Source organism: Delphinapterus leucas, chromosome 15 (assembly GCF_059928025.1).
Source record: "Delphinapterus leucas isolate spDelLeu-1000000601 "Yukka" chromosome 15, BTC_Dleu_Yukka2, whole genome shotgun sequence".
In the NCBI taxonomy this organism is placed as follows: domain Eukaryota; kingdom Metazoa; phylum Chordata; class Mammalia; order Artiodactyla; family Monodontidae; genus Delphinapterus; species Delphinapterus leucas.
The window spans coordinates 77,030,447-77,046,244 of record NC_143143.1 but is presented as its reverse complement, the minus strand read 5'-3'; the positions used below and the strand labels follow the sequence as shown (position 1 = coordinate 77,046,244).

At 45.9% G+C, this 15,798-nt stretch overlaps 1 protein-coding gene across 7 annotated transcripts in view; it reads right to left on the bottom strand.

Moving 5' to 3' along the window:
- SLC9A8 (solute carrier family 9 member A8) overlaps window positions 1-15,798 on the bottom strand; it is a 72,397-nt gene that overhangs the window by 15,930 nt on the left and 40,669 nt on the right. For 5 of the 7 annotated variants that reach the window (XM_089897044.1, XM_022597431.3, XM_022597432.3 and 2 more), the window contains 4 exons: window positions 15,083-15,226; window positions 9,648-9,786; window positions 8,029-8,134; window positions 1,178-1,294 (listed from right to left, as the gene is read on the bottom strand). In XM_089897044.1, coding sequence (XP_089753170.1) covers window positions 1,178-1,294; window positions 8,029-8,134; window positions 9,648-9,786; window positions 15,083-15,226 — 506 coding nt within the window. The remainder of the gene's footprint in view (window positions 1-1,177; window positions 1,295-8,028; window positions 8,135-9,647; window positions 9,787-15,082; window positions 15,227-15,798) is intronic. The other 2 variants (XM_089897045.1, XM_022597435.3) reach the window with 1 other exon arrangement.

Here is a 15,798-nt window from a genome sequence, read left to right as displayed (position 1 = left end):
CTGGGTCAAAGAGTATGTGCCTTTTAAATTCAGACTGATGCTGCAAATGACTCTCCAAAAAAGATGGTATCAGTGTATATGCCCATCAACAGGGCCTATTTTCTATACGTTTGTGCCGGAAGTGGGGAATCACCAAACTGAAAATCTGATGGGTACAAAATAGAATTTGATGGATGTTTTGCTTTACATTTCCTTACGGTGAGAGAGTCTTTCGCCATGACTTTCTGAGAAGGGTGCTGTGGAAACAATACCCACTGGGCCAGGAAGAGACAGACCGCTTCCAGACTCACTTCTTAGCCATGAGACAGTGCTCAGATCATGTGACCTGAGACTCCCTGTTTGTGGAATGAAGTCTCTGCACAGCTTGCCCCCGACTCCCAGCACGTGACAGTGTGGAACTGGTGCTTCGAAATGAGACAGCCCACAGAAATGCCAGGGGAGGTGCTGATGGTGACAGGCAGAGCACAGCCACTTGGGGGCTGGTGTAAAGGGACAGTGTGAGAGTGGTTCCTTCACTCCCAGGTGTAAACTAGGGGCAGGTGCATGATGGGTTCATCAGACTGTGATGCATAACTGAAACTGCTTAAGAGAAACAGTCATCACGGTGTGGCCCAGGCCAACGATGACACCTCTAATTCAGGGTTTGCCTGAGACACATCCTTCAAGATGCTCTTGTGAACAAAGGACAAGTTTGGGAAATGCTGTCACTCTGTCTCTCTCTTAGAAATTCACAATGCACGTTGGCGGAAAAGTCTCACAAGTTCAGAAACTTGTTAAACTTTATTTACCCCAGGATTTCCCAAACTGTTTTTTGACTATGGAGTCTTTTTTCACTTAATGCTCATCAATATCAGTTCCAAGGAACGCATTTTTTAGAAACATCACTTTCATATATTGCAAATACACGAGTCTCAAATGTTCATTATTCGCAGTTCTCATTATTTTTTGGTCTTAAAATTATAGGCGTCGAAAGTTCCATTTGTTAGGTATTAGGCTTACTTTATGGAATGTGAAAGCCAGAGTAACAAACAAAAGATAAGGGAGTGCAGTATCTGGCTCTGAGGAATTCTGCTGCCTCTTCTGTCAGGGAAAATCTCAACGGACTCCTGGAACAGGCTGAGGAAGAACAAGTAGCTCTGGGTAGGCCCACGTGGGACCACACAGAGGCAGAACTCACCGCACAAGAAGGCCACAGTCCGGAGGGTTTGCTGCATGAGGATCTGGGTGACTGGGGACAGGTTATGGTGTGTGTAGTGAGACATCACGATGCCTGAGAACAGGATGGCCATAATGCCTAGAGAGGGACAAAGGGGCAAAGTGCACAGACATGAACAGAACAGAAAAGCACCTTCCATGTGATAGGCAATAATGCCTCACACTTCCTACAAGTCCCTGGAGCCTATAGTATTAGGTGTTTTAAGAAAAAGGATGGGAAAATAATACCTGAGGCCTCCCAGAGGCTGCAGAGAACTGCTAAGGGCCCGTCTCTCTGGCAGCTTCATTACCGGCTGGGTGACCTTGGGCCAAGTTTCTTCCCCTCACCAAGCCTCAGTTTTCTCAACTGTACAGTGGGACTAACAGTACCCACGCTCATGGACATGTTAGGAGGGTAATGCAGAGAAGCCATGTAAAGTGCCCTTCACAAGACCAGGGCAGAACAGGTGTGAGCCGTCACTGTCATTCATGGATATAATAGGGGCAGAAAGGGAACATAAGAATCTGGGTATGGAGAATGGGTGGATTTTTATTTACTTTGTCATACTTTAATTTTGAATTTTCCCATAATCGCCATGAATTAACCTTATAATATGAAAAGAGAGATGTGTTATTTAAAAAAAAGTGATGTCTTTTCTTTAAAGGTCACCATGAGAGAGTCTACAACTTTTGTTGTGTACTCAGGATTTGAGTTTCAACTTTTGTCCACTGCCCCTAATCACTGCTGAAGCCACTTCCATGGGTTTCCTCTCAGTGTCTCCCTGGCAAGGCAGCAGCAAAGAGGTCTTTATTTCATGTAAGGAAGCTGAGATTTTTACAAAGCCATTAAACAAGCTGCCAAGATACATGAATTCCAAGTCAAACTTTATAAGCAAATATTTAACTCACTTATGCCATTTTGTAGAAACAGATTACTGGCTAACTTCCCATTTAAAAATGAGTGAAGCAAAGGAGAATGTCCTACTTGGGAGGGCAGGAAGCAAAGGAACTGGACAGGAAGTGCGCTTGGGGGACAGAAGTTTAGCTTTGATACCTGAAGGCTGGGTCTCTTCACAATAAGACTCAAAAAGGGGCCCTGCTTCCAATTTCCCTCTTCCATTCCCAGAGCTAGTACAAGGCTTGGAAGAATGCCCTTGGTCTGTTGGTCCAGTGTTACCTGTCATCCATTTAAGTGTGCCCACTTTCAAGTGACAATCCTCTCCTTGGTCCTGCCATGGGCAGAGCATGTCTGGCATACTAGCCTGACTTTTACACCCTAATCTTGAGTTGAGGAAATATATGCACAGGAGTCAAAGAGATGTCTTTATATCTGACTGTACATAAATGAAGTTTTGTTTTTTCTTTTTGGTGCAATAAAGTTTGTTTTGGCAGAAAGCAAAATGATTGAAAAACACAGAATTGCGTTGGAGACATTTCAACTGCCAAGCTTGCTGCATAAACAAGACCTTACAAAACAGGAAAACCCTGCTCTTTGCGGTGCCCAACAGGTATTTGCTGGCCGGAGAGATAGCAGTAGCTGGAACGTGTTATCTCCTAGCCCTCTTGGGAAACAGCAAATTCCTTTGCTCTTTCATTTTTCCCAAAAAGGAGGCCAGACAGGGAAATTCCAGCAACGCTGCCCAACAGCCACACCTCATGAGCCTGGAGAAAGGAAAGGAGAGGGCAGGAGACTTCTTTACTTGCTACTTCAGAGCAGTGAGAAGACTCTGGAAGTCACGAGTCGTTCTGAGCCTCTGCTCCGCTAGACAAAACACACAATAACAACACCTCCGGCTGTCCCCTCAATTCATCAGCTCTTCTCAGTAAGTTCCTGCAGGTGACCACCCGAGAGCTTCTCCTTCCTGACTCTGCCTCTAGACCACAGAGGCCACAGGCAACGTGAGGTGAAACAGAGGGAGAGACCAGAACCGTTGAGGTTGGGGGAGGAGCACGCGGCACAGCACACTTCAGTTCCTACGGACTTGCTCCTAAGCCTCTCTCTTCCTTCCGTGCAGTCCAATGCTAGAGACGGCTCTGGCTTCTGGGCTCTCAGAGGGCTTTGTTTCGCCAGCCTGCTTCAAGAAGGGTTATCAATTCACTGCAAAGCTGAGGCTTTGGAGTTCTTACCCTGAAGGGAAAGTCAACCCCAGAGGAGCCTGAACCACTTAAGCTGTGAATCACACCCGCTTAAGTTGTGACAGGAGTGGCCTTCCGCCCACGTCGTCATTCTGCCTACAGAACGAGGTCATCATAGCCCACGGGAGTCCCGGTATTAAACAGCCACTGCAGAAAGCCAAAGGTTCTGGAAAGTCAGCTCTGACAGTGAAACGTGGAACTTCCCGTGGGACTAGCATCAGGAGAGGCCACTGCCAGAGGCCGAGCAAGCTTTCCTCCACAGAAAACAAGGAGACAGGCTCAACGCAGCAGGCGTCTGGCTGGCTGCTTTAGTCTGGTGCACTGTAGGCTAGGGGTTGGAAACCCAAACTCCTCAGGGGCCAGACAATAAAAATAAAGATAAAAACAATAAGTGGGTGAGTGGCACATGGGCAGAGAAGGCACAAGCCCATCTATAAAGGGCTGATGGCAGCCCTGTGGATGGAGGCCTAGTGCTGACCAGTCTTCCTTCTGGTTTTTGAGAAACTCCAGAAATCTGTTTCTTATGGGAAATCTTCCAACTCTTTTTTTTTTTTTTGGCCGCGCCACACAGCTCGCTGGATCTTAGTTCGCTGACCAGGGATTGAACCCCGGGCCCCCGGCAGTGAAAGCAGCGAGCCCTAACCACTGAACCGCCAGGGAATTCCCAGAAATCTTCTGACTTTTAACGACAGCAACTAATTGAAGTGTTTAAACATTTTCTGTAGAGGTAAACAAATCCCATTTGGGGGCTGAATTTGGACCATACAGAAACGGGCCCTCTGGACAACAAAAGAGTGACCAGCCAGCCACGACCTTCATGCCAGTCCAGTCTGGGGTCGGGGGAACTCTCAAATCCCGGGGGCTAAAGGAAAGAGTCAGGGTCAGCAGTGGGTACAAAAGCTGCAGGGACAGCTCAAGTGTCTGCCCTACGTGCCCTCCCTAAGCCCAGGTGACATTACCACTTAGACGACCCTCACCCACTGCAGCTGCCCCCAGCATAGGCTGCAAAGACACTGAAGGGGAAAACGGTCCAGCAGGCTCACTCCTGGAGATAAAAGGCCTGGGGATTTAAAACATGCCCTGGAATGAAGAATCCTGATACATTTACTTCTTTCAGAAGGCAAGTTCATTTAAGGAAGTAGACAGCAGTGCAGCAAGCAGTCAGCCTCTGAAGGAAGGCAGGAAAAGAAGAGAGGGAGGGAGGAGGGAGGAAATCCACTTCTAGTCTCAGTTAAATCCATTGTTTCAAATGTAATTAAGGAATAAAGGGATTCAAATCCAAAGGGCAGGAGTTGAAAGGGTATTGTGTACAATTTCTATTGCACTGAACTTTACTGCGGGTAAAACATGATGTATTTCTTGAAGGCTGAGTCAGGCCATAGTCAGTTTTGTTTGTTAATTACCCAATAAGGAACATATTTTGCTATAAAAAATCTGAACTCAGAGGTAAAGAGTAAAACAAGACTCTCCATTCACACCACGTGCCCAGAGGTAACTACTATACAGTTCAACATGCAGATTGCCAGCTCTTTTACTATGCCATTATAAAGTTTATCTGTCTTTAAAAAAAGTAATAAATAGGGTCTTCCCTGGTGGCACAGTGCAGGGGACACAGGTTCGGGCCCTGGTCTGGGATGCCTCAGAGCAACTGGGCCCGTGCGCCACAACTACGGAGCCTGTGCTCTAGAGCCCGTGAGCCACAACTGCTGAGGCCCACGCGCCTAGAGCCCGTGCTCCGCAGCAAGGGAGGCCACCGCAATGAGGGGCCTGCACCCTGCGGCGAAGGGTAGCTCCCACTTGCCGCAAGTAGAGAAAGCCGCACGCAGCAGCGAAGACCCAATGCAGCCAAAAAAAGAAATAATATATTTTTAAAAAGTAATAAACAGTATCATATTACAGATATGACACGTATTACTGGCACAGTGATTTTTTAAAAAGTCCTCCAACACTTGGCTTTGCGTGTGTAACAGAATGCCAACTCCTTCCCAGGCCTACAGAACCCTGCGGGATGGGGTCCTTGCCCTTCTGTTTCAGCCACGCTATCTTCCTGCTCTTCCTGGAGCAAGCCAAGCTCCCTCAGATCTATCTGGGACTCTCGGCACCTGCTGCTCACGCTGCCAATCACTCCTTCCCCAGAGCCTCCAATGCTGGCTCCTTTTCACCACACAGGTCTTAGCCCCAGTGCCACCCCTCTGAGGACACCTTCCTGACCCCCTACCTCATAATGTTCTTGCCCCCGTGACACTCCATCACATTACTCTGATTTCTTTTTCTCACATCACTTCTTACTACCTGAAATTACCCTATGTGTTTGCTTACTTGTTTATTATCTTCCTTCTCCAGGCAGAAACCTGATCTTGTCTTGTTTATTACTGTACCTCTGAAACCAAGGAGTGTTCTCCGCACAGGGTGGGCATTAAATAAATATTTACTGAATGGACGAGTGAAAGGTTTTTCTTTTTCTTTTTTAAATTTAATTAATTAATTAATTTTTGGCTGCGTTGGGTCTTCGTTGCTGTGCGCGGGCTTCCTCTAGTTGCGGCGAGCGGGGGCTACTCTTCGTTGCGGTGCACAGGTTTCTCATTGCGGTGGATTCTCTTGTTGCGGAGCACGGGCTCTAGGTGCGTGGGCTTCAGTAGTTGTGGCACGTGGGCTCAGTAGTTGTGGCTCACAGGCTCTAGAGCACAGGCTCAGTAGTTGTGGTGCACGGGCTTAGTTGCTCCGTGGCATGTGGGATCTTCCCGGATCAGGGATCGAACCCGTGTCCCCTGCATTGGCAGGCAGATTCTCAACCACTGCGCCACCAGGGAAGCCCCAGAGTGGCACTTTTATTATGTCTACTTCATGTGAGGAAGTGGAAGCTCAGAGTGGTTAAGTCTGCTCTCTGCAGTTACACAGCTAATGAGAGGTGGAGGTGGGATTCAAACCGAGTCTGTCCGGTGCCCTTAACCGCTGTGTTCTAGACACACAGATTTAGGTAAATGATTCTTAGGGAGAACGTCCTGTTTGGTGGCCATGGTAACCACTTCGTCCTTTGCGACAGTTAGGAAAAGCAGAGCACAAAGAGGAAGGAGGGGACAGCACCAAAGCCACCTTTCCTGTTTGTACCCTTACATTAACAGGGTGAGCCTCCCCTTCTCTGAAAACCCGGGGTGACAAACATCCCACCGGCAGAGTGTGGGCAGAGCCAGCCCGTCACCCAGAGGCGGACAAGTGTGTTCTTGGCTTGCATGTGCTCTTTTCGGCCCCATTAGTGTGCACGGCAGAGGTCCCCAAGGAAATGAAACCCCTACAAATAGAAAACACTGCCTCTCTGAAGAAAAGGCAAGAAAAACACTCCCTGGTCTTAATCACAAATTTCAAATGGATGCATGAAATATATCTTTGCCAACAGGTACTCAGTGTTCATCTCAAAGGGGTGGGGAATGATCTAGAAAAACAGAGGTAAAAATAGCTAGGCTAGAGCCAAATGACTCACAGGTGGTGTTTATGTAAGTGCCAAAATTCAGGAAAGATAAGAGAGGGAACAGGATGGCAGATACCGGGATGAAATTATCCAAGAGAACCGGCTTGGGATTAAAAACAAACGAGACCCTGAGGTTTACAACGTTCTCCAGGGAAAATGGCCAGAGTCCTCTCTGCCTCCTCCTTGGCAAGACCTGCTCACAGAGGACCCATGTGTGATGCCAGACAGTGACCTGAGGGAAGGAGAATTCTGCTCAGCAGCAGAGGAGGAACAGAAAAAAATATTTCAAGAAACTGATAAAAACGTACTACATTTGATAAAAGCCATAAACTTACACAAACCATAAACCCATGAAGTTCAACAAATCCCGAGAGGAAGATAAAGAGAAGCACACCAAGGCACATCAAAATCAAACTGCCACATACCCGTCAGAATGGCTAGTTTTCAAAATTAAAATAAGTGTTGACGAGGATGTGAAGCAGCTGACACTCTCTCGTACATTCTGGTGGGGATGCAAATGGCCCAGTCACTCTGTAAAACACTGGGCAGTTTCTGATAAAGCAAAATATACACCTACCATAAGACCCGGCAACCTTACTTACTCCTCGGTATTTATCCAAGATAAATGAAGATACGCACATTAACAGCCAATATCTGGAAAAGTCCAAATGTCCTTCAAAGGGTGAATGGAAAAACCGGCTCAATAAGAATGTAAAACTACTGATACAGCAAAAACGTGGTGTCTCTCAAGAACACTATGAAAACTGAAAGAAACAAGTCACAAAAGACTAAAAACTACATGATTCCCTTTATATGACATTTATATTCTGGAAAAGGCAAAACTATAGTGGAAGAATGCAGGTCAGTGGGTGCCAGGGCCCAGGGACGGGCTAAGGGATTGACTGCCCTCGGCAGTCTGACCCCATCCTTTGACTGAAGGCCCTTCAGAGGGCTTGTTTTGAGAGAGAGGCAACATTGGAAGAGATGTTTTGATCTCTGCTACAGGATGGCGGGTAAAGAGAAAAGGTGACCGTGACAACACTGAGTTCCTGGATCCAGCCAGGTCTAAATCCAGATGTATCCCTAGAGAGCCAGCTAGTCCCCTTTACTGCTTAAGCTCTTCTGAGTCGTGACTGTCTCTTATGATTGAAAGTGACCCAATCGACATAACCTTTCACCAGGCAGGACCACGGACCATCAACCCCAGCATTTCAACACTCTCCGGCACTTACCTGAGAGTGAGATTCCTTCTGCGAGCCCATATGGAAGATAAGCAAAAATGATCATCATGCCAAACTCCAAGGAAGGCGTTTTCCTCAAGTCAATATGCTTTAGCACGTAAATGACAATTGTCAAGGAAAAAGAATCAAAGGACACTTACGGGTGATCTAGAGAAGTCACAAAACAGCTGCCTTCCAAATAGAGAAGGTAAACAATGGATACAAAGATTTGGGAACATGTCAAGGTAACAGGTGAAAATTTGTCATTATGGGTTTTTTTCTTTGCAGGGAGACTCTTGCTTTAAGGAAGGGCATCTGACAAAATACTAAGAGATGTAAATTCCTGAGACAAACGGTAGGGGAAAACTAAAGTCACCCTAAGTCATTTCATTTGGAAATGCTGACTTGGAGGGCTGGGAGCCACCGCGGGATGGGTGGGGGGCGGGCTGTGGGGAGCTGGGGCTGCAGACAGACTGAGGACACCCCACACTGCCAGGCCCCTTCCAGGGCCGTGTCCCTCTTCCACTCCACTGACCACATCAGCTGAGGTCACTAATGGGGTTTCCAGGATCCTGGGGATCAGTGCCCCATTGAAGGACCTTCTCTCCTTTTCCTGGACATTTATAAACTCATGTTCCTGTGAAAGGAGAATCTTCCACGTATTCAAATGTTGTTCACATGCCTGTGCTGGAGCCCACAGCACCCATTTACTGGGGCTTCATTAAAGAAGATGCTCTCCCCGCCCGCCCCTCCGCTCTTTTAAATAAAGAGATAAATACAGAGGAAAATACTGAACTAGAAAAAGTTTTCTTTTCCATTCCGTTTATTGATGCAATATAAGAAGCTGTCAGCTGACTCAACAGCACCTTGAGACTTCTGGACATAGGAACTGAAGGGAAAATTCAACAGGATGGCAGACAAACACGCCTGTCTCAGGCAGAAGAGGCTTTCCTGGCCGGCCATCTGTGAAACAAACTGCTGGTGGAGGAGGGCCAGGTGGCCATCTCCCCAAGATGCATGCAGGCTTACGCTCACACAGAAAAGGTCTGGTGCCTGTTCCTGTTTTAAATGTGACAAATTTTCTACAGCAATAAAGGTGTCAGCGGCCTTAACAAGTCTCTTGGCTTCTATGGCTGGAAAAGCTTATGGGTTGTTAAGCCACAAAATCAGTGTGAATAACTTAGATGGAGCTCACTTTGAAAGTCTCTTTTCTGGTTCTTCCAGATAAATACTTTCAGTGGCGTAGAGATTTTCTCAATTTGACATTTTCAAAGGAAATTAATTTCCGATTTTCTTAATATGAAAAGTGAGACAGCAGAAAATGAAATTCATCTGAATGCAGTTATCACACTCTGGGAACTGAGAAGACCCCAAAGTCAGATCTGATGTTCAACAGTGTACATGTTTTTTAAGCTTTGAAAAGTGATATCCTAAATTTCTAATGTTAAATTTTAAAATCCTTGAGTTTAAATTAAAGTGTTCTTCAAACCAGAACTAAGCATAAGAATCCTCCTTAAATACAACTTTAGACTAAAATTGGTCCCCTTAAGGAACTGGAGAAAATGACGAGAGACGGATGTAATTAGGAATAATCTTCTCAGCCACATGTGTTCATCATATTAAAAGGATATTAATGCAGAGATTAAGCCAGTGAGAGTGCCGAGTGCTGCTGAGCCAAAGAACATTTTGAGGAAGTAGCCAAGGGCTTGTAAAAATGTTTGCCACCCACTGACATCTGACATATTTTTTCTTGTTAAACCTTCAGCTGTGCTAGGAAATAAAAGAAAAAAAAGAAAGAAGTTAAAATGTTATAGACAAAGTTATTAGAAATTAACTTAGAACTCAAAACTTACTTCTGGCTTATTCTCTCATTCATTCATCATTCAACCCGTTAGTCAAACACTTATTTGTTCACCTACTTTGTTCCAGGCACTGTGTTAGTTTCTGGGGATTCAGAGATGAGAGCAGGTGCCTGCCCTTAGGGAACTCTATAGTCTAATGAGGGAGAAAAACAAGATGGAGGGCTTCCCTGGTGGTGCAGTGGTTAAGAATCCACCTGCCAATGCAGGGGACATGGGTTTGAGCCCCAGTCCGGGAAGATCCCACATGCCACGGAGCAACTAAGCCTGTGCACCACAACTACTGAGTCTGTGCTCTAGAGCCCGTAAGTCACAACTACTGAGCCCACGTGCCGCAACTACTGAAGCCCACGCGCCTAGAGCCCGTGCTCTGCAACGAGAGAAGCCACTGCAATGAGAAGCCCGCGCACCGCAACAAAGAGTAGCCCCTGCTCACGGCAACTAGAGAAAGCCCACGCGCAGCGACGAAGACCCAATACAGCCAAAAAGAAAATAAAAAACTAACAAGATGGAAACTAGGACCATCTCAGGAAAGAGCAGAGAGCTGTAGGAAATACACGGTGGGCATCGAACTCAGACTGGTGGGGGTCTAGGAAGGTTCTTTATGACACATGGGCTGGGTTTCAATTTAGGATAAAGAAGAGCTAACCAGGTGAAGAAATGAGGGAATGCACCCAAGGCAGAGGGGAGAGCACGTGTGGAGGTAGGGAGCCCCAAAATACTAGCAGTGTATCTAGGAGCAGGAAGTTACACAGACGACTGTGGACAGAACACAGGAACTGGCTGCTGGGGGAGGGGCTGGCGGGGAGGACAGTGGCAAGAGTAAGGCAAGAGCAGCAGGCGGGGCCAGGCCCTGTGAAAGGCTTTCGATGAACCAAGCTAAGGAGTTGGTGTTTCATCCTGAAGGCCCTGGGGAGTCACAGGAAGTGTTTTCAGTGCGGGGTGGGCGTGGCGGAGTGGGGATCCTGTGGGATAAAACCCGAAACTGAGGCTGTGGCATGAAGTCAGACTAGAATGGAGCCTCCTGAAGAAGAAATATCAGTGGGTAAGGCCCAGAGTGGGGATTTGGGAGGAGACATCAAGAGGAAGAATTGAAAGCGCTTTCCTTTCACTGCTACAGAGCAAAGAAAAATGTCAGCAGCCATTAAATTCAACTGTTGGTTTTATCCCCGAGGGTAAAACCACTGTACTGTTAGAAGAGTCATCCTCATTAAATATCCTCCTCCTGCTGAGCCCACCTTCTCCCAAACGCATCCACTTCTCTCCCTCCCTCCCCTACTACCCTCCAGCTCAGGGCTTCTGCCTCACGGATCTCTCTCTCTATACACCCCGCTCTTCCTAGGAGAACCCATTCTCTACTCAGGGGCGTGAACGATCCCTTGAAAATGCACATCTGATGGAGTTACTGGCCTGTTCAAAACCCCTCGTCAGTCTCCTGCTGCTTTCAGGGGGAAGCTTAGGCTTCTGAGCCTGACGGACTCCTCCCCACCACGCCTCCCATCCCATCTCCTCCTCATTCGGGCTGGGCTCCACTGTCACTGACACCTCCCGGTAGTTTGTAGGTCGTATGTCACTCTTCCTGGGCTCCAGCTGACTCTGGCTTGTTCTCAGCACACAGGGTCAGTGACACTCCTTCAGGGACACCTGCCTTCACATAGGCCAGCCCATTTACAGGCTCTCCTGGTGCCTGACTTCTCCACAGCAGTGGAACTAGTGAATCATTCCATGAGGACCACGCCTGTGTCCACCTTGTTCACTGCCATATGTCCAGGGCCTAAGCAGAGCCCAGCACACAGAAGATACTCAACAAATTTTTGCTGAATCAGTAAACAAAACAAAGAATTGTCAATAGTAATGTTCAGCTTCATTAATTAGCGTTTCATGAACTGGTATAATTTTAAAGCAGGATAATTTGTGATAAAAGGGTGGCTCGGTCAGATAACCTCAGCCTTTTGTGGTGATTTACAGCATAATATAACATAATAAAGGTTCTGAGAAGTCCTGCAAAAAAGAAAACCAACTTTTTTCACATAAAAGTTTTCTAAACTCACCCCAATAGCCCCATTCCCTTTCTTTGCCAGCAGATCCCATGTTAACATCCCACCTTGGGGAAAGCTGGGAACCAATAAGTTTCTAATTGGGAAAGTACTTTTGAAGGCTAAGATCACCTCTAGGTCCCAAATGGATCCGTGGGCCACGAGCATAGCATCCAGCGCCCTCATTTCATTACCACAGCTGGGACACTGGCTGGTGTCACTGCTTTCTTTTCATGCAAAGGAGACTGAGGCCTAAAGAAAGTGGCTAACTGGGTGAGGTCACACCAATGGTTAACAGCAGACCCAGGGCCGAGGCCAATGGTTTCTGAACTCAAGATAAATGAAGGTAGAATTCGGACTCTTTCTAGCCTGGAAATGTCATGCATTTTATTTTTTCGGGTCATGTTCCTCACACCTTAAAGAATAAAAGACAATGTTGCTTCAGGATCCATTTCATGAGCTTTAGCTGCAGCTGCAGAGAACTAAAGGTTTCCTCTACCACAATTATTGTAAGAATAGATTGTCATAGTAACAAATCAAAGCTAAAAATAATTTAATTAAGGTTAATGAAGAAACAGAAGATACTCAGCTTTCTGGCACTTATGAAAGTGAAAACATTAAAACAGGGGTAATTCATTCACATATTCAGTTACAAAGATAAATGTATCATCATCAGATCACTCTGAAAAACAAGATGTGATTCTTCCTTGTAACCAAGGAAAGCTGACAACACCTCCCCCTACACTGCAAAAACAAGGCAGTCCTACCACACCCCCTTTCTCCCCCATCTGCCACTTTCACCGGAAAATGCCTACGGACTCACAGGACAACCCATCTGAGTCAAAGACTTCTACCCCAGCCTGTGTACCGGTAAGTAGTGGAGGTGAAGGCTGGAAACCATATATGCATGTGGCCCCCTGATTCAGTTTTGGAAACTGTCATCATAGGTGAACTTGGCCTTCAAAAGCACTTTTCCAGGAAGAATGTATGGCTAGTTACAATGACTCCATCCTTTCTCATTTTAAAAACAAAGTATCTCCTAACCTTTGGCCTTTCTGTGGCAAAGGAGACCTGGGAAAGCTCAGAAAAGATCCTACTTCTGCCAGATTTAAGAAAAAAATAAATTAGAGACAAGGCAGTTGAGTTTAGCTCTTCATGTATAAGAATAACTCATGATGTCACCTCCAATTTAGGCACAATTCCTTATCACAAATGTTCAAATGCACAACCAGGACACAAGATAAAGGTAAAAACCAGAAAACTAAGACACTTTCAAAGTAGATCTTAAGAAAAAATATCAGATTTTTTTTAAAAGCTCTTACAGCATGATATATAATTTCCTAATAAAGCTACAGAAATTTTTGCCAAGAGAAACATGAAAAAGCCAACAATAGGGAACTGGTCAAATAGATCACAGTAAATCCATAAATAGATTACAGTAAACCCATAGAAAGAATACTATGCAACTAGTTAAATGATGTTATAAATATAAATGATGTTTATCAACTCCATTCAATGGAAAAGTTACAATACAGTATATACCCATCTAAATAAATTACATGTACCTTCTACCAAATTGTTAACTGTAATTATCTCTTGGGAGTTACAATGCTTGCATTTTTTTTCTTTTCTTTCTTTCTTTGTGAGTTTTCTAAATTTTATATACAGAATATATGTATTATTTTAGAATATATGCATGTTTTTGTTTTGTTTAAGGGTCTGCTGAGCACCTCTTTCAATTAAGCAACATTTGGTAAGTTCTTCCTGCAAAAGCAGGACAAAAACAGGACAAACAATAGCTGGGGGACAGGAGCAGAAGAGGAAAGGATCTCACATTGACCGATGGCAGATGCTTTTCACATAGTAGATTTAACTACTCAATCCTCAAATCCAATTCCAGGCTGAGGCATTATCACCCTCACTTTACTGTTGAGACACCTGTGGCTCAGAGAGGTTAAGGAGCTGACCCAGGGTGTCACACAGCTGAGTGGCCATCACTGGAACTTGAACCCAGGTCAGCCTGACCCCAAGACCTGGGCTCTTTCCACGATAAAATGTTCTTTTATTCCAACATAAGAATGCTGAATATAGTCTATAGTAAGGCTTTTAAGAAAACCACAGAGTGGTTATGCTTTGCAAGGAATCCCACAACAAAGGAAACAAGTTCAAAATCAAAATGGAAAAACTATTCTTTAACAGAACACATAATGGCCCCCCAAATTCTCTTAGCTCATCTCTGATACATTGTCCAGGGCTCTTTTCTCCAACTGCTTTGACTGTCTGTACCTTCTTGTTTTTTGGTAAAACTGTCTGGGTCTCCTGTCCATACATGAACACCACAAACCTAAGAGTGCAAGGAAACAGCCCCGCATCCGACAAATGGATTTGAGATGCACTTAGACTCATTTGCTTTTCCCAATGACTTCTTGACATTTTATGGCTCATCTTTAATTTCTCAGATCCTATCAACAAGGGCAGTATACCAATGAACAACTGAAAAAGATCTGCAATTTCCAAAGTAGCTTTCACATAATAGCATCTTAAGGCAGGATGCCCGTGAATATCACTACCGTACCTTACAGCTGCGAAAAGGAAGGTGACGTGCACCAGCTCACAAGTGGGAGAACAGGGCCTCTGTCACATGCTTTCATCTGGAACAATGCTGCCCAAATACTGATCCCTCAGCTGGCTGCTCCATCATCATCTGGGGACTCACCCCAGACCTACTGAATCGGAAGCTCTCAGGGTGGCACCTGGGAATGCTACATTTAATAAGCACCCCCCGTGATGCTGATGAGAAGCTGGGCTTTATTTATTTATTTAGGCCACACCCCATGGCATGTGGGATTGTAGTTCCCTGACCAGGGATCGAACCCACACCCCCTGCATTGGAAGCGTGGAGTCTTAACCACTGGACCTCCAGTGAAGTCCAAGCTGGGTTTAATTTAAAAGCACTGCTAAAAGGTAGATCCTAAAAGGCAGATTCTCCTCTAATCACCCTGGGCCTTGACAAGATTCCTGGGGCACATCAAGGCTTGTCAGGCCAGAAAGATGGAGAAGCAGTGAACCGATCACCCAGAGGATAAGCAACTGTACACGCAGCTGCACGGAAATATCTACCCCTCTGATACAAGGCCCTTTAGTTCTGTCACTTGAAGAAAGCACACTTACTTGGTCAGGACAATGGAGACCGCATCGTTGAGAATGCTCTCTCCAAAAACCAGCATGTTGAGCACTGGGTCCACATGAAGTGCATTGAAAATAGCAATAGTAGCCACTGGATCAACAGCAGATATTAGGGAGCCAAATGCAAAACTGTCAAAGAGAAAAGCAAGGGGTAGTTCTGTAACGCTTAACCCCTGGTCCACATAGTAAAACATTAAACTCAGAGATGGTATTTAGTATAACAACAGTACACGCTGTAGCTGAAGGAACTACAGAAGATGGTGGTTTTCTCTCCACTTAAAATACCTGCTAATTGACACTGTGGGTGGAGAAGTGAAAGTCCCACTCTACAAGCTGTTGTTATGAATGGCCTGGTTTTCCACTGAGAATACCAAGATTTTATTTTGACCAATGACAGAGGGAAGACTTTTGCTTAAATACATGACAGCCATCCCAGCCTTCTTGGTCAGAGCAGCTGGAACCATGGTGGCCCAGAGGGCCTCCCCTAAACGGCCCATGTGCTTCTGGGTCTGACCTCTGCTTTGCCCCTTGCCACCAGGCCACCGGAGTGCCATCTGTGACCGACGCCAGCCTCCACTCAGATCTGCAACATCTAGGAAAGTGCCAAAAGTCAGCAGCTACTGCAGCCTGCTTCAGGAGCTGCGCAGCCTGGGAGGCAGACAGCGACACCAGTGCTGCCTACCACCAGGCCAGCAGCTCTC